The 26,037-nt window shown below is 42.5% G+C and overlaps 2 protein-coding genes across 2 annotated transcripts in view; one reads left to right on the top strand and one right to left on the bottom strand.

Moving 5' to 3' along the window:
* Positions 1-26,037, top strand: part of ACAD11 (acyl-CoA dehydrogenase family member 11) — a 32,086-nt gene that overhangs the window by 5,166 nt on the left and 883 nt on the right. The window contains exons 6-19 of the mRNA XM_061464553.1: positions 1,443-1,590; positions 2,160-2,281; positions 4,432-4,538; positions 4,683-4,806; positions 6,451-6,528; positions 6,914-7,052; positions 7,164-7,271; positions 7,978-8,076; positions 20,297-20,363; positions 21,732-21,817; positions 22,011-22,082; positions 23,023-23,177; positions 25,093-25,209; positions 25,631-25,740. Coding sequence (XP_061320537.1) covers positions 1,443-1,590; positions 2,160-2,281; positions 4,432-4,538; positions 4,683-4,806; positions 6,451-6,528; positions 6,914-7,052; positions 7,164-7,271; positions 7,978-8,076; positions 20,297-20,363; positions 21,732-21,817; positions 22,011-22,082; positions 23,023-23,177; positions 25,093-25,209; positions 25,631-25,740 — 1,532 coding nt within the window. The remainder of the gene's footprint in view (positions 1-1,442; positions 1,591-2,159; positions 2,282-4,431; positions 4,539-4,682; positions 4,807-6,450; positions 6,529-6,913; positions 7,053-7,163; positions 7,272-7,977; positions 8,077-20,296; positions 20,364-21,731; positions 21,818-22,010; positions 22,083-23,022; positions 23,178-25,092; positions 25,210-25,630; positions 25,741-26,037) is intronic.
* Positions 9,943-12,090, bottom strand: ACKR4 (atypical chemokine receptor 4). Its single transcript, XM_061464562.1, has one exon. It carries the CDS (start codon positions 11,849-11,851, stop codon positions 10,778-10,780), a length of 1,074 nt encoding a protein of 357 aa, XP_061320546.1. The 5' UTR covers positions 11,852-12,090; the 3' UTR covers positions 9,943-10,777.

Raw genomic sequence — 26,037 nt, forward strand, 5'->3', positions numbered from 1 at the left:
CTCACTGAGAAGAAGTTTCTTCTCAAGTTTAAGTGGAACCTCTTGTGTTCCAGTTTGTACCCATTACCCCTTGTCCTATCATTGTTTGCCACTGAGTAGAGCCTGGCTCCATCCTTGTGACACTCCCTCTTTATATATTTATAGACACTTATAAGGTCACCCCTCAGTCTCCTCCAAACTATAGAGACCCAGCTCCCTCAGTCTTTCCTCATAAGGGAGATGCTCCACTCCCTTAATCATCTTCGTTGCCCTGCGCTGGACTCTCTCCAGCAGCTCCCTGTCCTTCTTGAACTGAGGGGCCCAGAATTGGACACAATATATATAAATCCAGTTGAATTCAGTGCAACTTAAGAGCATATGAAGGCTCACTTCATAAGCATCTGATCCAAAGCCCATTGAAATCAGGGGTATGGCTTCAGTTAACAACAATGGCTTTTAGAACAGGATCTGAATGGATGATACATGATGCTAGTAGAAGGAAAGAAAAACCTGCCAAAGCTGCTTAGTTATGGAGCACGTGTAGATCACAGAGACCCTGAAGTTCCTCATTCATCTTTAGGGAAAAGGGATTTTTTTTTAGTTTCTTAAATAAACATGTGTTACCTATCTGTCAACACGATTGCATTGTCATTATCTTTTTTTCCTGGGTTTTTCGTTATTTGCTGGGTTCTGAGCAGAACAAATGCTGGGGATTTGTGACCAAGACTTTGCAATTCCTGTTTCACAACAAGGAACAGGTCCCACAGATTCCTATTGTTGATAGACAACATTAGATCAGTTGATAGACACTCTAGGCTTAAATGGGCTGACAGACTTCCTGAGCAGAGAGGATCTGGCAGTGCCAGGAACTCTCTGTGCTGTTCTTGATGCAGTTGAAAGAATCAACCAAACTGTAAATAGGTAGTTTGAAATAATCTGTAGGAACTGTATATGCGGAAAAAGTCTTTTGCCCATAGATTAAGTGGCCCTGGATCACGAGTAGGCTGGAGGTGTCATTCAGGATGACCATACGTGTTACCCAATGCATAATATGAGACACTAGTGTTTTGTCCATGAGTATCTGTGCAACAGAATTGGAAACCAAAAAAAAACCCCCAAACCAACCCAATTGTCAGTACTACTGTTCTTTAGGATACTTTAATCCAATCGTATTTTGACCAGGAGAGTTTAGAACTTTCTGACAGGAAGAACACTACTCAAAAATGAAAAATTCTTACCAGAATTTCATTGGAAAAGTTCTTGTTTTGTGCCCTATAGGAATATTACTTTTCTACGGATCCTTACCTAGTGCTAAAAGGAACCGTGTTTGCCGTAGACAGCCACAGTGTGTGTTTTTAAACATACAATAACCGAGTAAAGCTGTTGGATAAGTGTGTTGTGCATTTGTGAATGGCGAGAATTTATCTTCTAGCGTTCACTTGAGGTTTTTGCTTTTCCTTAAGGCTCGTGTTTTGGCAGTGCTGGACTGGGAACTTTCAACTGCTGGTCATCCTCTAGCAGATTTAGCATATGCCACTCTGTTCTACTTTTGGCCTGCGTCTGTTAAAGACTTAGGTCAAGGAACTATCTTGGGTTTCAAAGACACTGTAGGTATGAAACTGTAATCTTTTTGTTGAAATGAATCCCAGGGTTGATTTCTATTTTGATGTGTTAACTTTATGATAATAATTAAGATATTTAATTAATAAGCACGTAAATTTGCACTTGCAAAGAACTTTTTCATTGTTTTCTTCGTAGGAGAAAACAGGCTGGTAGGGAGGTTTAAGGTCCTGTTTTAACAACCTGTGGTTCAGCCACAGGATGCTACTTCTGCAAAAGTTTATTTTGAACCTTTCTTGGAGATAATGGAAGAAGCCTGAATTGAAAATGTAAATTTATCATTGATTAGGAGTAACACCCCCCCTGCCCCTTGGTGACATTGATTTCCTGATGGAGTAGAGGCAAGGGGCAGTAAAAAGTGTTCTGTCCATCTGAAATTCTGACAACTCCTATGTCCTCTTAGCTCTCTATACCACGCTTAGATCATGAGAAGTGCTAAATCATGTTGTTTACTACGTCAGTGGAATAAAGCTGAAAAACTGTTCAGATATTTAAAGAATAAGGTGGAAAAATAATAGAAAATGTTGAATATTCTAAAATATTCTGTTGTTCTTTTGTAGAAACCCCCTCATTTGAAGAACTGGTTTCCATTTACTGCCGCTGCCGGGGTATCAGCACTACTTTAGCTGACTTTAACTTTTTTCTTGCTTTGTCATACTTCAAGATGGCAGCAATATCCCAGGTAATACACTCACATTTGCTGAAATGTCACATGGTTTTCTTATGAGTATTTGTAGTTGGTAATACTTGTTCAAAATACAGGGAAAGGTGGTTAGGGGCTCTGGGGCTCAGGTTTTTTCCATCAATTCTCCAGGTCAAAGGGAAAAACCTTGGAAAGGCCAGGTGGATCTGGCAGGTTAATAAGTGATTAAAAGTGTGGTGCCATAGTCACAGGTTTGGTTATTTAGAAGATGGAACTTGATCTGGGAGGCCTATTGGAGGCTGGTGGAGCTGATCTGACAAGGGGAAGAGCTGCTTTGGTAGGAAACTTGCCAGGCTGGTCAGCTGATGTTTCCAGTCAGTTGCCAGCACTTGTAATAAATGCTTGGAGCAATGCAGAGCTACTTCAGCCGCTCCAGCCAATGAGTTGACTTTATGTAGAGCTCGGCTCAGATGCCTCTATACAAATGCCCATAGAATGGGGAATAAACAAGAGGAATTAGAGATGTGTGCACATCTACAGGGCTGAGAAGGTTGGGGCTGTTCAGCCTGGAGAAGAGAAGGCTGTGTGGAGACCTCAGAGCAGCCTTCCAGTGTCTGAAGAGGGCCACAAGGATGCTGCAGAGGGACTCTTCATTAGGGACTCTAGTGACAGGACAAGGGGTGATGGGTTCAAACTTAAACAGGGGAAGTTCAGGTTAATTATAAGGAAGAAGTTCTTCCCTGTGAGGGTGGTGGGGCACTAGCAGAGGTTGCCCAGAGAAGTGGTGAATGCCCCATCCCTGGCAGTGTTCAAGGCCAAGTTGGATGGAGTCTTGGGTGACATGGTTTAGTGTGAGGTGTCCCTGTCCTTGACAGGGGTTGGAACTAAATGATCTTAAGGTCCTTTGCAACCCTAACTATTCTATGATTCTATGATACGATATTGTTGGGATCACAGAAACATAGTGGGATGGCCCCTATGATTGGAGTGTTGGAATGGAAGGTTACAGGCTCTTTAGGAAAGAAAGGCCTGGCATAGAGGGAGGGGAAGTTGCTATTTATGTTAGGGATAGGCTGGAGAGTATGGAACTTTGCCTGGAGACAGGTGGTCAGTCAACAGAGGGCTTGTGGGTCAGGGTTAAAGGGAGAACAGCGATGGGGGACATTACTGTGGGGATCCGCTACAGGCCGCCCAATCAGGAGGACTCTGTGGATGAAGTGCTCTATAGACAGATAGGAGCAGCCTCACACTCTCAGGCCCTTGTCCTCATGGGGGACTTCAACCACCCTGATGTTTGTTGGAGGGACGGTATGGCCTGGCACAAGCAGTCCCAAGAGGTTCCTCAGTTGTGTAGAAGACAACTTCCTCCTGCAAGTAATAGAGAAGCCGAAAGGAGAGGTGCCATGCTTGACATCGTGCTCACCAACAGGGAGAGGCTGGTTGGGAGTGTGATGCTCCAGGTTAGCCTTGGCTGCAGTGATCATGAGATGGTTGGCTTTGAGATCCTCAGGGCAGTGAGAAGGGCATGCAGCAAGCTCACTGCCCTGGACTTCATGAGAGCAGACTTTGGCCTCTTCAGGAACGTGCTCAGTAAAGGTTCCATGGGATAAAGCCCTAGAGGGCAGGGGGGCCGAGAACTGCTGGTTGGTATTCAAGGGTCACCTGCTCCAAGCTCAGGAGTGTTGTGTCCCTGCTAGAAGGAAATGGAACAAGAAGACCAGGAGTCTTCCATGGATGGATAAGGAGCTGCTTACTATAAGCACAGGAGACCAATCTTGAGATGTGATTAGAGGAGAAAAAAAGGTTCCTTGATTCATTGTTGCAGAAGTAACTGTTTAATATTCATCCATTATAGGGCATAAGTATATTTTAATGACTTGCAGCATGAGCTCAGCACACCAAATATGGGATAAGCTACCTGGTATTAATACAGAGTAAGAGTGTGTATGTGGGTAGTTAATTTAGTTGTGGATAATAAATATGTGTATACTATTGTCAGTTGGCACCAAGCATGTTCATTATATCAGAGATGGATCAAAACCACTATTAATCTGTCTGGGTGCTATTTTTTTCCTTTTAAGAATATGTGCATTTAAGTGTTACTTTCATAGTTGAGGAAATCACCAGTCTATTAAAGAGACAATTTTAAGTGCCTAATTATACCATATGTGCCTTTCTTTTGTTTTTAGGGCATATATGCTAGATATCTCCTGGGAAATGCTGCTGCAGAGAATAGTCATGAATTTGCTAAGATTGTGAAGCCTTTGGCAGAGAAAGGGTTAGAGCTCTCAGAAAGGTAAGGGTGGTCTAAGCTACTGGTCAAAGGCAAGGCAAAGCTTTTACAACATCCTTACTTTTTAAATGCCTGAATAAGGCAGCTTATATTATTATGAGGGAAAATTTGGTCTTACTTGTTATTGCATTTCATGTCCCTCTTTAGGTCATCTTTCAGCAGCACACGTGACAGCATCTCTGGAGAGCTGTTCCGTCAAAGCAGGAAAGGCCAAGACATGTTGCTGAAGGTGAAGCAGTTCATGCAGCAGCACATATACCCAGCTGAGAAGGTAAAAGCTTTCAGTAAACCTGTTTATAAATTAAAATGCTACCACTAGAGTTTATGAACGTGTCAAACTGCAGAGAAGTCACGTCCTATTTATTTCTTTCAAAACAGCCTTATGTTCATGCAGTGACGTTTGTGGCATTGCAAAGTATTAGCAGAAATCTTTATAGAATATAGCATTTCCTTTTTTCAGAATTCAAATGTTGTCTGTGTTGTGAATAAAACTGAGGTACTTTCAAAACCTTTTAAAGTTCATGAACTGTTCTTTTTTTAAAAGAGTTACTGTTCGAAGGTATTTGCCAGAAGACATTTCCCACTCACAAACCCCTAAAACTCTTGCATACTAAACAGAAAGATGCTTAAAAAGTGGAAACTGCTGGTTTTAACCATACAAGGATGAATGTTTCTGTTTCTTGCCTTATTTTTAAGGTGTGAATTCTATCAAAAAATGGGATTCCACAATGTATCAATTTAGCCTCATTCCTGTATATATCTGATATGAGTGAAGGTTTGAAATTGGATAATAACATATCTACAAAAGTCCCTAATTAGTGGAAGGGAAAATGAGGTGAAACATCTTAATTCTTAGCTTAGGGATATTAGAAATATTCTACTTGGAAAGTTTGGTTCAGCTTCCACCCTAATGGAAGCACAGATTGCTTGTGTTGCAGAATTAGGATTTTTGGCTTTTGGTGGGTTTTTTCCTTGATTTTTTTGCAGTCAGGCAGAAGTGCAGATAACATGAAAGATGTATGGAGGCATCTGCCTGTCACAAGGAAGGAGTGGGAGCAGAAACTCTTGATATGCAAAGTTTCCTGAAAGCCTATTTGTAGTTAGTTTTGGATTTTCCAAGGAAGCCTTGCTATAATTAAAGCACTCACTTTAAAACCGAGCCAACCACAAATAGCCATGCAAGTTTTGCAGATGGAGTAGTGTTGTGCTCCAAAGTTATTTCTGATAACTTGTGGATCAGGACTTAGAAATTCTACTTGGGAACTTGTCTTACTGTGTGATTTTCAGAAGAGGGCACTACTTGTATGCACTCCGAAAGTAGTTCTGGGCCAGGGGCCAGCTTCATGCCTCACTGAAACATGCTTGTGAAAATACTTGGGTTAACTGCATAGACAGTTTTACTTAGCTCAGAATGACTGCTTACATAACCTGTTAGGAATTGTTTTGACAAGAAAATAAAATGTATTATTCGTGGGGTTTTTGGTGTTTGGCTTTTTTCTCAGTTAAAAAAAGATTAATTGGCTTACATATGTGAATGTTATGATGGAAAACCTGAACCTGAAGTGTTAGTGCATCAGGCTTTTATTTGTTGTTTTACTGTAGGGTTCATGCCTCTTACGCATACCATTGGTAACAGTTGTATCACCAGAAAACACTGACACTAATGTCATCATCACATGCTTTAAACCACCCCAAATCAATTCCCTGTATGAAATAAGGAGCTGATTGGGATCATCTCCATGATGCATTTAAAGTCTTACAAAATAAATAGATTGCAAGCAACTATATAATAAAACCTGTTGAATATTTTTACTGGTTTCTTGGGGTATAGGTCTGGAAAAGACACCATGTTATTACTTGTGTATGTTACATGTGTTCTTCATTTAAACAATATCTTTTTAATTGTTTCTCTAAGGAAATAATAGCATACTATGCTGGACATGGAAGTACTGAGCTAAAATGGAAGAAACCACCACTGCTTGAGAAACTGAAGGTATGGGATAATAAATATACTTGAGAACTCTAGCAGTAAAAGAAACAGGCACTGACACAGAGTGTAAGAATGTTTGGCATATCCTGCTAGAGAAGCTACTCCATATGGAAAGAAACAGTGTGAGGAACAGTGAAAGGAAAGGAAGAAAGGAGTCAAAAGAAGGTGAGAGATACAAATGAGAGAGGAGCAAAGCAAAAGTGGGTTCTGTGAGGGATATGTCTGAATTGTAAGTCAAAGACTGTAGCTATTGAAAAGAGCTGTGGAAAATAGGCATGAGGTATTTTGGACAGTGTGTTAGGCAGGAAGGAACAAAACAGGCAGCAAGCCAGAATTTTTTATTTGCTTTAAATTTATTGTTGTTTTTCTCTGTTGATTCTTTCAACAGGAAATGGCCAAAGCAGAAGGTCTGTGGAACCTTTTTCTCCCAGATGTCAGTGGTCTCAGCCAGCTTGACTACGCGCTAATAGCTGAGGAGACTGGGAAATGCTTCTTTGCTCCTGAGGTTTTCAATTGTCATGCTCCAGGTCAGCAGTCCTGTTCTGTATCAAAACCACTTGAGAGCATTAAAAAGTTGGGCATCTTATGCCTTAGGAGTTGTATGTCTCCCGAAGTAAATGTCTGCTGATTTCTTATAGACTCTGGGAACATGGAGGTCCTGCACATGTATGGGACGGAAGAGCAAAAGAAAGAGTGGCTGGAGCCTCTCCTAGAAGGGAGGATTAGTTCTTGCTTCTGCATGACAGGTAAATTTTTCTCCAGAAGAAAATTACAGTGGGCAGACATTTCACATGGCATGTGCAAAAAGTATAGAACTACAAGTTGGCATGTGTTAATGAATTAATACAGCAATCTCCACTGCATCTGTGAATATGTTTGAATATAAAACCATCTAGGAGGCAAAGTGAAGAACGCTTGCTGCCCTTCCCCAGTAGTTAGGGTTTTTCATGGTTACAATGACTAGTATTTGCTTTACATATATTTTAAGTTTATCTTTTTTCCCAGAAAAATACTTTTTCTTTCTTTTTTTGTACCAGACAGGTTTACAATAGAACTTATCCTTTTTTTTTAATGTGCTTTGGGGTTCTCTGGCAACATAAATTAGGTACGATTATTGTGATTAGATTTGTGTAGTTTTGCAGTATGTTATAGGTAGAGGTTTTAAAACATAACGTGAAGATAACTTGCAAAACATATGATGTACTTACTTTACGTTTGTAGCTTAGCATTAGTTTCAATTCTGAAAGCATTGAGCATCTCTGGAAGGCCTGGCTCTTGATGTAGGAAGGTGGCTTTTTAACCACCAGCAGGGTGAGGTTCCGAAAACAGCTTTTCTACTGGGAGCAAAACAGTGTTACTGTCAACAGGGTATATCTAGAGCCTTATGTTTGTGGAGGTAGTACTACCTGTGTGTTTAATCGTGCTTTGGTTTTGGTGTTTTCTTTAACACAGAACCTGATGTGGCTTCAAGTGATGCCACCAATATGCAGTGCAGCATTGAACGAGATGGAAACAGTTATGTGATAAATGGCAAGAAGTGGTGGAGCAGTGGTAAGTACAGAAACCCTAAATAAGAATGTCTAAAATTCTTTCCAGGAACTGATAAACCAAAAATATGCATCATTTTTGAGATGGAAAACTGTCTCTTCTTGAGTAAAAGCAACAGGATGTAAAAAAGAAAGAGCTGAATCAAGCTTTTGTTCTACGAAGCAAAATCAGAGACTCAAATCCAGTTTGGGGTTTGGGGCTCTTTTTGGAACCTATGAATTTTGTTCACAGAATGAAGGCTACTATTTTACTTCATGTTACCTCTGTCCATCAGGTCACTTAAATGTTTATGACTGTAACCTTTATACTTTTTTTTATGTAGCTGTCTCAGGAGCTTGTGTGTGTGTAGTTACAGTAAGATTTGATTGCTTTTTAAAACTAGCCTGTTATGCTGTTGGACTGACTGTTGCAGGTGATTTTCTTGCATTTCATACTATACTTCCCAGAAAAAAAACAGTGGTAAGTGGTAAATGTCCCTGATATTGTAGTACTGTTGCTTTTTTACCACAAGATATGTGACAGCAACTTGAAAATCATCATTCCCTGGACGTTCAGAAGCCAACTAAATTGAGGTGTTAACTGGAGTGAAACTTGAATGTTTCATTTATGTACTTTTGAGTGTATCAGCTGCCTGCCGATACATGCTGGTGCAATACCTGGAATCGCCAGAAGATAGGACTCTCTGTCTTTTCTAGCACTGCAAAACCAGTGGCAGAAGGGAGCATGGTATCTTGTGTCTCCCAGAGTGTCACTTAACTGCTGGCTGCTACCTTTGCTTGGGGTGAGCGTCTCCCAAAGGTGCATTGCAGTTCCTAAGGAAGCAATGGCAAAGTTTCTAGGAGGTTACACACACAAAATATTATTCATAAAATGAGTTACACAAATTATAAAAAGGACAGTGAACATAAAAGTAAGCATGGTTTATCTGATTGCTAATAAAAGTAATTGGGACAGTCACATTTGCATAAAGACACAAGGCATTGCAGTTTCAAGAGGTTTAAGAAACGCATACACGCAGCTTTGTGTTAGGCAGCCTCCTTTTCTGCCCAGCTGATATTTTGGGTGGGTTTGCTTTTTGGCATTGGTCACAATGTCATTCTGGTTGCAACCAGTCTGTGTTTGTGAAGACAGGTCATATATCACACATGCAAGGAGCCGGTTGCCTTGTGGAAGAACCGAAGTTTCTTCCTATGCTCTGCACATCTACAGTAAAGCGCTAACCCTAAACATATTAACCCTGGTTTAAATATCTCAGATTCATTGTGTATGTGTAGACCATCTGCCAAGCACTTCTGACTTTATCTCTTCACACCCTAGTATTTTGCAAAATACTGGGCAGAAATTCTGTTAGCTTTTCTCATCCAAACAGAGGGGAGGCTCGTGGCTTGTTTATGCTACTGTTGTTTCTTCTCTGTCCTTTTGGAGCTTTCTTCTTCCAGTCCCTAATTTTGTAACTAGGAACAATGTCTAAAAATGAGAGATTCTTGTTGGCTTTCGTAATCCATAGCTCGGGCATGTTGTCAGAGCCCACGGGATGTTTGAAGACAGGGGCTGTATGCTGTAATACTGCTGTTCATTTGGAAGCTAATATATCTGTATATAGTTGAAATGCTCCCAGAGGCTCATGGAAAACTGCTGTTTTCCTGGAATCCAAGCCAGCAATGTGGCAGGGGACAGCTTTGGGAACTCTCCATGGAAAAACTCTCCAACTAAATCCTACTGAGTATGAGCTCCGTATGGAGTCAGAACCTCTCTCATCCATCAGCCAAGGCCTTGAGTCATTTCTGGTTGATAAATGACTATGATGAGAGATGTCAATGCCCATTAAACCAAGCCAAACATATATTAATAAATGAAAGGCGGTGCACATTCTGGATTCTTTGATTTTATTGTATCTCCATCTGTTTTAGTAGATACAGTTATGGCGGTGTTCGATTCATTTTACAAAGTGTGACTAGAAATTCCAGGCCCTGTATCTGAAGATTAACTTAACTTTTTCTTACATTTGTGCTAATGCTTGGACTGCACTGCTTTGGCGTTTACAGAGATCTAGAATGTGCCTCCCATAGATAGGGCACTGGCATTGTGGATGTTTAGGGTGAGCAAAACAAGAGACGTGAAAGGTTAGTTTTGGTAGTTACTGGGTTTTGTGGAGGATGTTGTTGTGACTATACATATCTGGAAACACATAGAGAATGTCTCCCCTTCCCAGTTCTCAGCCATGAACTTAGACCTCAATTCAAGCTGCAAGGCTATCTATGGAATGATAGCTGAGGAAAGAAATGGAACTGATTTATTAGGCAAATGTTCCATCTATTTTACAAAAGAGCTGGGAAGACACAAGATTATGAACTTTTGGTACAAATGGTCCTGTACTGCTGCTTTATTGCTGATGGTTTCTGTTTTAATTAGATGTTTAGGCATGTGCAAGTTGGTCATCCTCTAGCTTGTATTTCCACTTGTTTCTAGCAATTTCAATATTTAGTTCTTGCCTGATGCTTCATTTTGATCAGGATGTTCCACTTTGAACTGCTCTGTAGTGACTTGGCTGGTCTGCACGTTCAGGAAGTCATGTGAAAGTTGACTTGCAGAGAAACAGCTGCTGAAACAATACCTTTGTATAACAATAGTAGTAGTTGTTATAATCAATACTAGTAAATAATTCCCTTGGTTACATAAGATGATAAAGAAAGCAGTGGAGAGTCTATATAGTGAAACTAGTTGTTTCTTCAGTATGGTCTTCGTAATTCATGGAAATCTCTTCAGGTCTTCCATTCTGTTGCTGTCTTCTCCAGTATCCATAATTTTTTGCAATTTTCATAATGTGCATTTTAAAAGAGGCTCCCAGAAAGACATAGAGAAGAGGATTCAGGCAAGTGTGAAACAAAGCTATGCTCTTGGTGACCTGGAGTGCAACATCTATGCTTTTACTTGTCTCACAGTCAGTGATCAACATGTAGATGATATCTGTGGCTCGCCAGAACTTGACAATGTTGTAAGGTAGCTGGGTAATAATGAAAGTAGTCACTACTGCCAGCAGGACCATGAAAGGTCGAGACTTTTTAGCACTTGCAGATCTAAAGATAGCTCGAGCAGTAGCTGAATAGCAGATCAGCATTACTAGGAAAGGAAGCAGAAATTCCAGGATAACTTCCAGGATTTGAATGGTTGCTTTTAAGAGCGTTTCCATGTTCTTTGGAAATACTGGAAAGCATTCGTTCCTGTCATTGTGTTTCTTGACTTGATTAAATATCAGTTCAGGGATACTGAGGAAAATGGCAGTCAGCCAGACACAGATGCAGGTAACACTGCAGTGTTGACCAATTCTTCTGTGACCCCTGGATTCATAAGTGGCCTTGTATCTATCCACACTGATACAGGCCAGGAACAGCATGCTAGAGCTGAAATTCATGGTGTACAGAGAAGAAGCGAGCTTGCACATTGAGTTTCCAAGTTCCCACCCCTGCACTGCATTTGCAGCCCAGAAGGGGAGTGTAAAGAGCAAGAGCAGATCCGCAATGGCTAGATGCATGATGTACACATCTGTCTTAGTCTTCGGTTTCTTGCAATAGGCATAAATTGCAACCACTAATGAATTTCCAGCAACTCCAAGAGTGAAAGCCAGTGCATAGAACACGGGGAGGAATACTTTACTGAAGTTTCTCACATCACTTTTTTCACAGAGAAGCTCGTATGTATCGTAATCTATAACTGAGTTGACATCATCCTCCTCATCCTCAATCCAGTAATCAGTTGAGTTATTCATATCCCAGCCCATGGCAAAGCTACAAGACACACACAAAAAAAAGCAGGGGAAGGGAACACCAGAGGAATAATACTGGTTTAAATTTTAACATTTCTGTTGAAACCTAACCCCTTTACTCAGGGTTTAAAGAAGTTAAAGGACCCCTGGTTCAAGTTTAAAAAAGTTGGATATTGAGAGTACTTTTTTGAATAATCAAAGTAGAGCTAGACCATGATGGAGGCACAAAATAGGGTAACTGACTACATGCACCTCCCAGTGTCTGAAGGGGGCTACAAGGATGCTGGAGAGGGACTCTTCATCAGGGACTGTAGCGATAGGACAAGGGGTGATGGGTTCAAACTGAAACAGGGCAAGTTCAGGTTAGATCTAAGGCAGAAGTTCTTCCCTGTGAGGGTGCTGAGGCGATGGCACAGGGTGCCCAGAGAAGCTGCTCCAGCGGCTTGGAGCAGCCTGGTCTGGTGTGAGGTGTCCTTGCCTGTGGCAGGGGGTTGGAACTGGATGATCTTAAGCTCCTTTCCAACCCTAACCAGTCTGAGAATCTCTTAGTGAGTCTTGTCTATGCAATACAAAGTAAAATGGATTCAACTGAAATGTTTTCATTAAACTTAGCATTTGAGATTGCAAGGTGCTTTGAGTGCACCTCACTGGTTTCCACATTTCAGTTTAAGAGCCATCATTGCTTAAACTGCACTGACTCGGCTGTGTTTGACAGTATTCCACTGCAAAATGAATCTGTTTGTACCTTTATAGGGTTGAAATTACACCATCTTTATAGCCTCTTCAAAGCTGACTATCAGTTGGAGGCTGTAAATGCTGTTACAATAGAGTGGATAAGAAATACTAACAGACTAAAGCTGAGAGGAAAGCAGTAGGATTCTGGGTCTACTGTTATAGATTTTGGCAAATTTGGGGTATGAGTATAATATAGGAAGAGTGGGCATGTATACTTACGTGTCTCAGGCACACATATGTATACATGCCCATTACATAAAGCACAGCAGCGGTGGTGGTTGCTAAAGAGCAGCAGAACAAGCTTAGTTTAGTCTCCATCCCACACCAAGTGAGCCATGCCCACAAGGAATTCCTTCCAGAATCAAATTGCTGTGGGTATGCTGCATCTTCCAGCTGGAGACTTTTCAGGATGTTATGACAAGAAAGGAATCTTACCACATACTAAACTGCCCGCAAGTACCCAAACAGCTCAGAAGCACTGCTGCTCTCACAAGTACTCTCTCGTGACACGTTTACCCTGTAAACACTAAGGCTGTATTCTCAGTGCCAGTTTAGGGTTGAAGTTGGAGTGTTTGTATGATTGTGTCTCCAGCAAGTCACATCCTACAGTGTTTTCTTGTTTTCCTGTAATTGTGTTCATTGACTGATTTGATGAAATTCTTTCTGTTGTAAACTATGGTCCTGCACTGCCTTGTTTTCTTGCAATAAATGGGATTAAGATTTCCTAACAGCAGTAGCAAAAAAGGAGCTGAGAATGAAAAGCGCATCTTCTTTCTCATCCTCTCAGTGTTTCAGAATGCCAGGCCATTGTTACTGAAAGCTGCAGTTTGGCTTTTTCAAGCTTGAAAAATCTCCAGATACTATTTCTGGTTTTTAGACAAGTTTTAAATGCCAAACCTTTGTTATAAACAGGATCTCTTCAAATTTCGTCTTATGTATTCTGTCTACCAGGAAAAGTAAGTTACTGATTGAGCTCACAGTCAGGAATACAGACCAATAAATAGAGAGAAATGGATAATTTCTGGTTTTCCTTGATTTCCCCCCCCCCCCCCCCCCCAATCTCCATTTTTCAAAGAGTCTGTTAGAAATTAACTGCTTCATTTGGCTTCATCCCTAATGGCCGTTAGATTATTTTGTCAGCATTTCAAAACACTTCCTCAGATAAACTTTAAACAATGATTACTCCTATTTTAAGTCTTGTAATCTGTCATTTACTGTTGCCTAAATAAGGTGTGCAGAATGGAAAACCACAGTAACTCATGACTCGGGCAGGGGATGTCTATTCTATGCCTAACAAGCTGGATTTTTCAGCTGGGGTAATCTTTTGCAGCTTTATGGTACTTGGAATAGAGATTCAGACATCAGCAGCAAATGCATCAGACAAGAAACTGCTGCAGGGAAGGCTTAAGCCACTTAGCCAAGATGAAAGGTTTGGTTTTGGTCTAAAACACTTATTACAGAACCCACCTGGGAATGCTTAATCAAATTGGCCCCCTGGCAAATTGGCTTGAAAGCAAAACACTGAACATTTCAGTGCGACTGTCAAGGCAGCTGCGGATCACAAAGCAGTTTGGCTGCGACGAGGAACATGTGCAGCTGCCTGACAGGCTTTTGTCTGACCTGGGATTTTGACAGAAACAAAGTTATCTAAAATGCAACAGTTGATATTTTCCCCTTAAAAACATGTTTTGGGTAGCATACCTGTTCCTATTTATCATTCCTGTTAATGTTGTTTCTCAGGCACAGCTATACATGCTTTTACATAAAGCAGAGCAGTCCCATGGGAGTCAGGTGCGGAGCAGTGGTGGGATAAGCTTAGTTGAGTCTCTATCCCACATACAGCCACCTTAATTCCCACATGGAATTCCTTAAGAATCAAATTGCTGTGGGTACTTTGCATTTTACAGCTGGAGACTTCTCGGGATGTTACGCATAGGAAAGAATCTTATCGCATACAGAACGATGCACAAGTACCCAGACAGCTCACAAGCTGTTTGTTACCAGGTGCTGTTCTCTAGGAGGCACATTAATAGATATATTAACAGGCAGCTTTGCGTGTTTTCTTGCAGAATTATTCCAGCCTTCCAGTTACATACAAATTCATTGTTTCTGTGTGTTTAAACTTCACAGGGGATTGTATGTCTACACATTGAAGCGAGTTAATATCCCCAATTTAAACAGGCAGCTTTTGTATTTCAGTGAATTAAGCAGCATTTCAATCATCTACTGAACAGTTCTGTTAAACTGGAAATGAGCATGTGCCTTGGTTAAGTTGGCTTTACAGAGAAACGTCATTTCACTAAGTAAACCCTAGCTCTCCTCTGTATACACAAGATATCACAATATAAAGAGCAGTGAATAAGAAAGCAAAACTAACCTTCTTTTGTCAGCAGGCTAATAGCAGGTACTGCGAGTGAGATGTGCTCTGGTGGAATGGTCTGAATCGCTCTGATATTGCATGTTGTCTTCCAGCACCACACCCTCAGCTGGAAGGCAGTTGCACTTTCATTTTGACTGCTTTCCTGGAAACTCTTCTCACGGTGAACGTGCGTATTCCCTACGTTCCGAGCGAAACGTGAGCGTTCTGTGGGAGGTCATGACTCTCTCTTGCTGTTTTGCTGTGGTGTTGGTTGGTTTGTTCCTGAGAATCCATGTTTGTTGGTTTGGGGTTTTTTCATGTCATCAAAAGGCTTTTATCAAATCACACCTTTAAAGAGGAGATAAGGAGAGAAATGGGGGGAGGTCTGTCGGGGGCTGAGTTACCTGTATGGACTCACTATATTCTTCCCTTCAGTTTTGATGGCTGCCTATATAAGGCTTTAAGGGATCCTTATATTCCCTTTTTAAGTAACATTTTAGGGGATACAGTAGAAAGATGAGTTTGCTTTTTGTGAGATGGGGGAGGCTGCTCTTTCAGTATGTGATATGGAACAAAACCAGGAACATAATAGGGAAAAGATGTGAAAGCAATGATAACTTGTCAAACAGAGTATAAGCAGATATCATGGACCATGTGGGAGAGCTGTCAGGGACTTGGATCCAAGTCAGACTCATAATAAATGTTAGCGTTTGGCAGTGTGTCTGTGGAAGCTGCAAGCCAGGCAGATACTGAAGAAGTAAAACAGAAAGATGTTATCGCATCCATGAGGTTGCTCCCACTTGAAGAGTGCTGTCTGTATTACAGAGTCAAAATTTGGACAGGAAAGGGAAGATGGAGAAATTCTGCAGTTTGCATGCACATATCAGTATTTCTGCACTGAGGCATGGACTTTGAGGCATGGACTTACCTGTGTTAAGAATTCCAAAAGTGACTGGATCTTGCTTCAGTTTCTCAATCTCTACAGCTTCAAATTGGTCTCTTGTGCAGGAATATGTTGTGCAGTGTCAGGACCCTCCCATGATCTTCTGCAGCTTTTGCTGGAATCATCCTGTATACTGTAGCAGTGTACTGCGTTCCAGTAAATGCAATACTGAAGCCAAATAACAGAGATTTCGAGGTGGCCAGAGGTCAGGTTTTGCTTTTGGCACACGGACTAAATGGACACACCTGCCACAGCTGGATTGGCCACCTGTCTGTGCTTCAGCATGTGAGAGGAAAGCTCCTTCAAAATGGGCAGCTAAGGATGGAATGGGCAGATGTTTTCCACATACTTCTGGCTGCATTCACATTCACAACAAGAAAGAAAAACGGCTTGGGAGAGGAATTGGAGTCTAGGGAAAGTGCTGCAATATTTGTGCGTGTTTTGTAGAATCCCAGGCTGGTTTGGGTAAAAAGGGACCTTAAGATCATCCAGTTCCAACCCCCTGCCACGAGCAGGAACAGGGACACAGTGTTTTCATCTTGAGTTCTCTCAGTGCTTCACAAGCGTTCCTCAGAGTTGCAGATAAGACATTTGGGTTGCTTCCAGCACGTCTGCTTCTTGCAAGTTGAGTTGTGCTTAGAGGCCTGAGCTGTATCTCTTTGAAGTAAGTGAATCTTTCAGGCTTTGTCTCAGTATGGTCCCCAGCAAGGTCAAGCTAGAACTGTGCAAGCTCAAAGGAAATACATCTGTGTATCGCCTGCATAAAAGAATGTTGTGTTACCTGTTCCCAAGTAAAGGGTCCTGTAGGCAGGCTGCAGGAAGGCAGTTCATGTAAATCCTGTGCTGTTTGTTACCATTACATTTCAGTACAGCCCTACAGACCCAAAATAACAAAAGATATTTAGTAAGTAAGAGTGAAGGTGAAATGACAGTGGGTCTTGTTTAACAAAGAAGTGCTTGTGGCTGCATAAAAGTGGGATGAAGGTGAGGAAAAAAACATTCCTAAACTCAGCAGCAGCTCTCACTGGCACCGTGTGAGACTGTGAGCTCGAGCTGGGAATAAGCAGCCACATTCCGGGATGGGACTGTGTAGTCCTTGCTGAATACAACCACAGCATTGTCTGTCTGTACTGGTGGCAGCCATATGTGAACTAGATGCCCAGCAGCCTGGCTCCTTCAGTTATCTGCAGAAGATGAGATAAAACTATGGAATACATTGTGCTAGTGAATAGAAGTTACTGCCTGCTCTTGGGGGTCCCCTTTTCTCCATTGGAAGGTATTACACCATTATTATTATTATGACACCATTATTATCATTACACCATATTACACCAATCAATACCATGCTTCCATCCACCCTACTCAATCCAGTTTCTTCTTGTAGGAGAGTCCAGAACACGTGGTTACCAGCAGTCTTTATAGGAAGCTGACAAGTCTGTAATGCCACCAGAGGCCCCTGATCTTTAGCAGAGAAGTAACCCACCAGGCTCACTGGTGCAGCAGCCATCACGGCAAGAGTCATAGGTACTCGGGGCACTCAAGTAGATTATCCTGCCTTAGTTATCTTAGCCAATAATTCAAAGGCTGGAGACTGAAAAAAGGATAACTAGAATGCAAGAATTAAGTGCTGTTGGATTCTGAAACAGGGTTATATGGCAGCTTCTTTAAGTAAAGGTTGTTCTGTTCATGTCTGTGCAATATTTAGTACTCTCAACTAGAAAGAACATGTATGAACTGATTGTGGGAAGGTCAATAGTCCTAAGCATGTTACACTCCTGATAGCAAGGATTAGGCTTCTAACAGGGTTTGGATCAACCCTCTAAGCACATTTTAAAATATCATTGTCTTTGCAGTGTATCTGAAGGGGGCCTATAGGAATGCTGGGGATGGACTCTTCATTAGGGACTGTAGTGATAGGACAAGGGGTAACGGGTTCAAACTTAAACAGGGAAGTTTAGATTGGATATAAGGAAGAAGTTCTTTACTGTACAGGTGGTGAGGCACTGGAATGGGTTGCCCAGGGAGGTTGTGAATGCTCCATCCCTGGCGGTGTTCAAGGGCAGGTTGAGCAGAGCCTTGGGTGACATGGTTTAGTGTGAGGTGTCAATGCCCATGGCAGGGGGGGCTGGAACTGGATGATCTTAAGGTCCTTTTCAACCCAAACCATTCTATGATTCTATGTGTGAGTTCAGTAACATCATGTGTTAGTTAATGATGTTTTCCAGGGTAGCAGCATTATGGTTTAAATGTTTTGGAGAGCTTGTGTGGACGTATGTATGAAAAAGCTTATTTAAAAGCTTAGCAATATGGAATTAGGCTTCAAACTGACCTTCTAAAACCTCTGCTGGTTTTATTTGTTCAATTGTGAGTTTCTTGCAAAACTACTTCTAGCTCCTGCCAAAATGAGAGGCTTTTCTGACTCTTCTCCCAACCTCCAGCAGCTGCTTTGAATTCTGTGAGTAATGTAAAAATGCCATTTACAAATGAGAGGTTTATTCCGTCCAGACACTGTGTTTTTTCCAAAGCACTGGAGTCTTTCAGTTAGAGCATTAGAGCAGAACTTCCTTCTGGCATTTATGGGTCAAAGTTGCATAAAATCAGGTTTAGGTTTTCAGGACTTGAGACTCTAAGGAGTATAATGGCCAGGAATCTGTCTACCTGCCTGTGTTCAGGTGGGAAAACGGACGTATGAAACAGGGGTATTCATTTGCCCTCCAGAAACTTGTCCTATTATTTAGAGCATTTATGTCTAGCTCTTGGTGAACTCGTCACCAAGTTCAGCATGAAAGCTGCTTCTGATTTTGTTCAGACCCTGTGGTAAAAGTTGCCTCTTTTTGAAGCAGGATGTGACTTGAAGTTTATTTACAAAACAGCACTTGAAGGCATTCCAGAAAAGTCAGCATCTCTTTTGTGGTAAACCTCCCTTCAAGACAAATGCGCTTTAGGAAACCTCACTTGGGCAGTTCTTTATCTTCTGTGCAAAAGAAGAGTCAAATACCCCTTGAGAGTGCAGCATTTCTCTTTGCAGGGCAGTGCATTTCAAAGTGCATCTTGTGTTCTTTTGGGGCTGGTCACCCAGTGACCCATATGAGCCAGCTGGGTTAGATCTACCATGTTTTAACCAAGCTGGTTTATTCCCCCCCCCCCCCCCCGCTTTTCTCTCAGTTATTTTAACTCACTTGCATTGTCCACCTCATGGGCCACAAATCCAGCCCCACTTCAGAAAACAATGGCTGAAGAGCATATTGCAGAAGAGGAAAGTAAACAGCCAGCAGCCTGGCCTTCAGAACAGGCAGTGTTTATCAGAATGCAATAAATCTCTCTCCACTTCCTGGCCATCACAGTGGCTGTTGTGAGGAGGAAGTAGCTCAGTAGCCAGGTAGGTTTATTGTCTAGACCAGAGGCTCCCAAACCTTGTGATAACAGCTGCCAGAGAAGCTAAAAGCCTTTGTTTCTGACCTCAAAACAAACCGAGCTGGTGCAGATTGAATCCTGAATTAAATCTGTGCAAAGCTTCTCATCTGCATTGAGACAGCAATAAAACACTCACCAGTTGCTACATACATCAGGTGTAACTGAGCCCCTTTTTCCCTGCTTTATTGTCCGTGTGAGACTTAGAAAGGAATGAGAGCATGCCTTGGTACTAAGAAACCTTTCAATATAGTGAAGATTAAGGCTCTTAGAAATAAGATGCCATTTTAGTTAATGATAGACTCTTCTTTAAGATGTGTACATTAAAATGCTAGCTTTGTGCTACAAAGACATTCAAATAATGTCTTCAGTGGCTTGAAATGCTAAGAGATTATGTTCAGGTAATGATTTCCACTCAGATCTTTCTTTGAATTGCAAACTAAAATCATCCTGAAGGGGGAAAAAAACCTTCATACCAGAGAAGTTACACTGAAGTAGTAGCCAAGTCCTCGTGGCAACCCTTTGATAGCCTGATTTACATGATTTGGTTCTAATGTGGTCAGCATTTTATTCCCACACAGATCCTCCAGTCTTTAGAGCTTTAGGAGGAAGTTTTACTTTTGAAATGGCTGCACCTCACCTTGAGGTGTGCTTTTGTATCACGCTGACTTGCTTATCTGTAATGGAGACTGAAGTAATTAGTCTTCATTTCAAGTACCTTCTTGTTCTCTTTTCATAGGAATAGGTGATAGAGCTGGATCCTGGAGGGTTTGCATGTTCGGCTTTTCACTGTTCCCCTTCCCACAAGTTAACTCCCTTTCATGTGTTAAGCAATAAGATGTATTTTGTTTCAGTCTGATTACTCAGAGTATAAACCCCAAAGTAGATTGTGTGTTTTTGCTCCTGTAGCACGCAAGGAAAGGAGTTGGATGTATTTGTATGAAACTTCACTTGAGTCTACGTAGAGATTTTTATCCTGAAAACTGGCTTTGTGTTTGTGACTTGTTTTAAGGTGCTGGGAACCCAAACTGCAAAGTGGCAATTGTAATGGGCAAAACCAGAAACTCCTCAGCATCCAGGTAAGGAGTACGAGGACACTCTCCATCACCTGGAGGTACTCATGAATCACAGGAGGGTTTTAAACCTGTGCACGTGCCTGTTGTGCCCAAGCTCCTGTTTTGCTGATCAAAGGCTCCCAGCCTTTCACTGTTCCCTGCTTGCAGTGGGTGCTTTGCGCTAGCTCTGCTGTTTGTGCAGCTAACATGAACTGCACTGATGGATTGGATCAGGACGTTTGGGAGGGTTCACTTAGTCATGTTGGTTTTAGTCTGCATCAGTTGTTCAACCAACACCTGTCTCTGGCTTACAATTTATTTCATATAAATCAGTTACCAAGAGGAAGAACTGCTTGCTTAAATGATAATAAACCCCTAACTTTTCAGAGCTTCCCTGAGCAGGGAAGCCACAAGCAGCACAACAGAGACCTGCAGTTATCTACTGAGTTTTTCCACATGGTTATCTTTAGGTGCAGAAGATTACATTTGAAACATAGGATGTTTGTTACATGAAGTTGTGTGAGCAGAGAGCATTGCACATCTTTAATCAGGCCTCTCATTCCATTCCTGTATGTGTAAATATAATACATCCCTCTTCTGATTGAAAGTATGTTGTTCAACCCTTATTACCAACCTAAAATTGCCTTTTACCAAAACCTACACCAGTGATGAATAAAAGGCTTTGTGACTGGTTCCATTAAAATCACACAGCTTCTAATGCAAAGAATTTGGAACATTTATATCTCAAGGTTGGATTTTAGCCCAAATCCAACTGCTTATCTTGAGATCTGGCTAGGTTCCACTGAGCAGTAAACAGTAACTTACAGCATGCACAGGATGGTTTCTTTAGCAGCTGTACAGACGCTCTTGGAACACAAGTTTGTGGAGGGGATTCTGTGGTACTGTGCTTGCTGTAACTGTGTACTGAATTCAGGGCCCTGGGATGGCACCTCCCGTTCTGTGTGACTAATAACTGACCTGAAATACTCTGAAGGAATTTAAACATGGAGATTTTTCCCCTAAACTATAGGCAAGCCAAGATGCTGCTGCTGCCAATAAACATGTTTTGAGAACAGAAAAGAAGGGCAGTGGTGGTGGGGAAATTGGGTGATTCAGAAGTACTTGCACGTGGCAGAAGTGGTTTTGCACAAGTGGTTGTAGTGCACTCCAGTACCAGAAGTATGTTTTTACGTGTTGACTTAGGGATTCAAGGAATGCTGAAGCATGCATGCCATGCTGCATGCAGATGGGGATGGCAGTGATGTGTGTAGGTAAATCACAACATTAGCTTTATGGGACTCCTAAATTGAGGATAGAAAATCAAAGAAGTGGAGGGAGGGGACAGCAGGAGGCTCAAAGCTGATCCTAACTTGTATGTTTGGTCTTGGTCAGGTACAAGCAGCACAGTATGATTATTGTTCCCATGGACACTCCAGGGCTGAAGCTGATAAGACCCCTCTCGGTGTTTGGCTACCTGGGTAGGTGACAATATTCATCAGCTCTATGTGTATGAGTTTGTCAGCAGTCTCAGAAGCTGCAGTAATACTTACAAGTACTGTATATGAAATAAATCTGTGAAGTGCCTCTATATAAAAAAGGTTAGGAATTGAAGGCATGCATTCTTACCCTCCTGCGTTTTACCCTGCAGCTGTGTTTTCTCTGCCCCTGCAGATGAGATCCACGGAGGACATTTTGAGATCCACTTTAATGATGTGCGAGTCCCTATCTCCAATATAATACTGGGTGAGTTTCAGTGTTAATTCCTTTTGAATTCATACAGCAATGAGCCAAATCATATTTTCTGAATCATCCTGTTACCGTGTTGGTTGTGGTCAGTTGAGCCAGGGCCTCAAACACACTCAAGAGGGAGCTCACTCTTCCTTTAGCAGGCTACCTGGTGCTGGAGGTGCACAGCAGGAAGGTGACTGAAGGAAGCTGTAGCTGTCATGTGAAAATCACTACCCTGAAGCAGAGCAAAGCAGAAACTGTCAGTTCTTTCCCCAAAGCCAGTTCTCATAGACTGTATGGGCTTTGAAAAGAGCATTCTGTGGCTATCCATGCCCAGTGTCTGCCAACTCAGCGGAACTGAAAACAGTCATGAAAGAATGGGCAGGCCAGCTCTGTGCCCTTCTGCAGGAAGAACTTTCCTTTGCTTCTCTCACTGACTACAAATCCTGATGTCTTCTATTTATTTCCTCTCTCCTATTTTCATTTCACTGAAAGAGCTTTCTGTCTTGAGCAGCCCTGGGACCTGGAAAACAAAGCCTTCCCCCAGATTCTCATACCAAATCTCTTACATGTATTTTTCAATGTATTGATTTAAATCAGGTAGATCAAGCCCTCTCAGAAACCATCTTAGGGTGTGCTGTGGGCTGGAAGTGTTAACAACAGTGTGTCAACATAGACCTAGGTGGCAGAAACAAGCAAGATTTCTGCAAAATAAACTTGGAATCATAGACTAGTTTGGGTTGGAAAGGACCTTAAGATCATCCAGTTCCAACCGCCCTGCCATGGGCAGGGACACCTCACACTAAACCATGCCACGCAAGGCTTCATCCAGCCTGGCCTTCAACACTGCCAGGGATGGAGCTCTGGTTCTGTGAGGCCACTTCTGCTCAGAGCCAGGGATCACTCCCAAGAGGGAATCAGGGACTCTGCATGTGCTTGTTCTTCTTTCCATCAGGTGAGGGCAGGGGGTTTGAGATCGCTCAGGGTCGGCTGGGGCCTGGCCGAATCCACCACTGCATGAGGTCCCTTGGCGCAGCTGAAACCGCTCTGCAGCTCATGTGCCAGCGTGCGGCGCAGAGGGAGACCTTCGGGAAGAAACTCTATCACCACGTAAGCACCTTCCCTCTATGTCCCCATTCCTGTGCTCCAGGCACCACCCTTTGTTTTGCCTGCACAGAACCTTGGGATTCTGCAGTAGATGTGCCCTAACTTCAGTCTGTTGTTCATAGTGCCTCAGGTAGCAAAGGAAAAACCCTATTGCAAGGCCCCCAGTTTTCACTATAAACTATGGGATTTGAGTGAAATCTGGCATTGTCCCAAGTACCACAGGTTAGGTAAGTCTTCCTGCACCAAAACCATCTGCTACAAACGAATTGCCCAACTGAGGAACCCTCTGTGCTTTAAAGGCATTCATTTCTGTCTCAAAGATTAACCTAAAACCTGCCCATGGTAGGAAGTTGGAACTGGATGAGCTTAGGATCCTTTCCAACCCAAACCATTCCATGCTTCTGTGATTCTATGTCCCCTTGCAATGACTTGGATACCCTTTGCTGGATCTGAACACAGGTTTTGGCCCCATGTGTTTTGTCTTTCTGCTTTCACTCATCAGTTTGGAATGGTATTTTTGTCAGCCATCCACCTCATGGTTCTGTAGTTACAATCCAAATTCCCCATTTTTGTGTGAATTTGTCATCAAGCCATCTCTGTTCGTGGTGACCAGCGCCACTCAAGGGTCTGAATGTAACTAAAACTGTTACTTCTCTGCTCAGTTATTTGTACTTATGAAAGTACAAACCAAACCACGGCCCTATTGGGATTTTTGGTCTTACCTTGCTCTGGAATTGAAATACTGTTGTGTGGGAGAAAGCATAATAAAAAGGTGACACTGTTTTTTTATAGGAACCATCAGCATTTAGTAGTTGCTTATCACATGTCAAGTGTTCCTATGTCTATTTCAAGAGCTAGGATGACTTTATTGGAAAAAACAAGGGCAATGGAAAGAGGAAGCTGTGTCTGGCATAGGTTAAAGAAGTTTGTACAGATCCGGAGGGAATCATCTTACATCCCCTTTTCCAGTTGTGTCAGCGCCAAACAACTTCCATTCACGACCATAACCCAGAGTTCATGCATTGCATGAGGTGCACTCTTATGTCTCAGCAGCTCAGTGAAGTAAAACTGATGTTCATGCAGCAGCAGAGCTCCCCTAGAGCTGGGAGGAACCTGTGCTAAGGGGCTGCCTTGGGGAACAGAGGCTGTCACCACCCTTCTGGAGGCAGCAGGGTGTACCTGAACCCCTCCTCCAGCTTTTGCTGCCATGAGGCTTCACATTGACACGAGCACTGCATGTTTGTTCATGCCTTCATAGCTACAACATCCCTGCTCCAGGCAGCTTTTGCGCTGACAAACGTCCCATGAGCAGGGTTTGGTTTTGCTGTGGTATGTTGGCTGAAAGGGGAATTTGTGAAAGGAGCAGGGAAGGGTTGCCAAGGCCATAACTTCCTTTGGATCAAGGCAGCTGCTGATTTATCATCATTGGTGTGAACAGGCAATTGTGGCAGTTATCAGCCCCGCTGCAGCTGTGCACATGACACACCACTACCAGTACTTGAAACAAAACAGAACCAATTCCTCTCCCTTTTCACCTCCCACTGGCTGGAGCCTGAGGCACGTTAGACAGGGAGAGGGTTGTGAGTCCTACTGGGTAAAGGAAAGCAGTAAAAAGCAGGCTTTGAGGGGCTTTGGGGAAAGGGGGAGCAGGCAGTGGTGTGACCAGGAACCGGGTGTGCCAGAATATGGAGTTTTTCCCCTTTTCCTCTTTCCTGCCAGGAAAAAAACTTCTTTCCATTGAGTATTCTGTCAGTCAAGTAGTTTCTTTCTTTTTACTTCATTCATGCATTAAACTACCTTTAATTTGCACCCAAGTGCCTCCAAGGGATGCTGAAGGTGAGGGGTGTCTTCCTTCAGGCAGGGCTTCCCAGGCAGGCTGGGAGCATTCACGGCCTGCTGCTGGCTTTGCTTTCTGCAGGAGGTTGTTGCGCATTGGATTGCTGAATGTCGCCTCGGGATAGAACAGGCTCGGCTGCTCATGCTGAAAACAGCCTGCAAGATCGATGCACTGGGCAACAGAAAAGCAAGGAAAGAGGTAAAACTGCTTTTGGCAGCCTCAGGCTAGGACTTGGCCCTGCAATAGCTGTGCATCCAACTGCCTGAACCACAAGCTAAAGCACAGCGCTAAGCGTAGCGTAACTTTGTGTTGAAAATAGATGGTCTTGAGTTGTGCTTTTGATTGGCACGAGCTTGAAAAGTGTTCTCAGTTAAAAACTCTGGGCTTCATCTGATGAAGTTGTTAAAAGTTAAAGAAGCTCAAGTATTTCTTCCCTGTCTCAACACAATGAGAGGTTTAGGTGACTGGAAACAGTTCTACCTTATGCAAGTAAGCCCTCATTCAAGCCCAGGGGGAGGAATGGGCTGGGAGCTGCCAATCTCACTAGAAGGGTTAGGTAAGCATTTTCATTTCATTATGAAACTCTTTACTGATAATGTGGGTTCTCGTCTAATTCCAGGTAGCCATGACCAAAGTGGTTGTCCCTCGAGCCGTGCTTAAAGTGATTGACTGTGCAATCCAAGTGTGTGGGGGAGCAGGAGTTTCCCAGGATTTTCCTTTGGCTTTTATGTGAGTAAAGAGAGCCTCAGCTGTAGCTTCTGAGCATTCCTTTTAAAATCATTTTATAACCCATTTCACCTCAGATAGCCTGAAATAATGGTCTTTACGCCTTTAAGCTAGAAAAAGCTCAAACCATTTGGTTTTACAATTCAATTCCACTGCAATTGCAGTGCTTTACCTTACCTAAAATAGTTCATAGCAGCACAGAGGGCCTGTTCCTAAAGCTTTGAGGAAAAGCAAACTTTCCCTTTTCCATCCCATGTACCTCAGGCCTGCCAGGAAGATTCTGCTGCAGTATCTCCTGCG

Source organism: Pezoporus flaviventris, unplaced genomic scaffold, assembly GCF_033815535.1.
Source record: "Pezoporus flaviventris isolate CSIRO_AGI_PZ_B2104156 unplaced genomic scaffold, CSIRO_AGI_Pfla_v1 ptg000037l, whole genome shotgun sequence".
Taxonomy (NCBI): domain Eukaryota; kingdom Metazoa; phylum Chordata; class Aves; order Psittaciformes; family Psittacidae; genus Pezoporus; species Pezoporus flaviventris.

Coding starts and splice junctions, on each gene's coding strand:
- ACKR4 (XM_061464562.1), bottom strand. CDS start 11,851: ATGGGCTGGGATATGAATAACTCAACTGATTACTGGATTGAGGATGAG.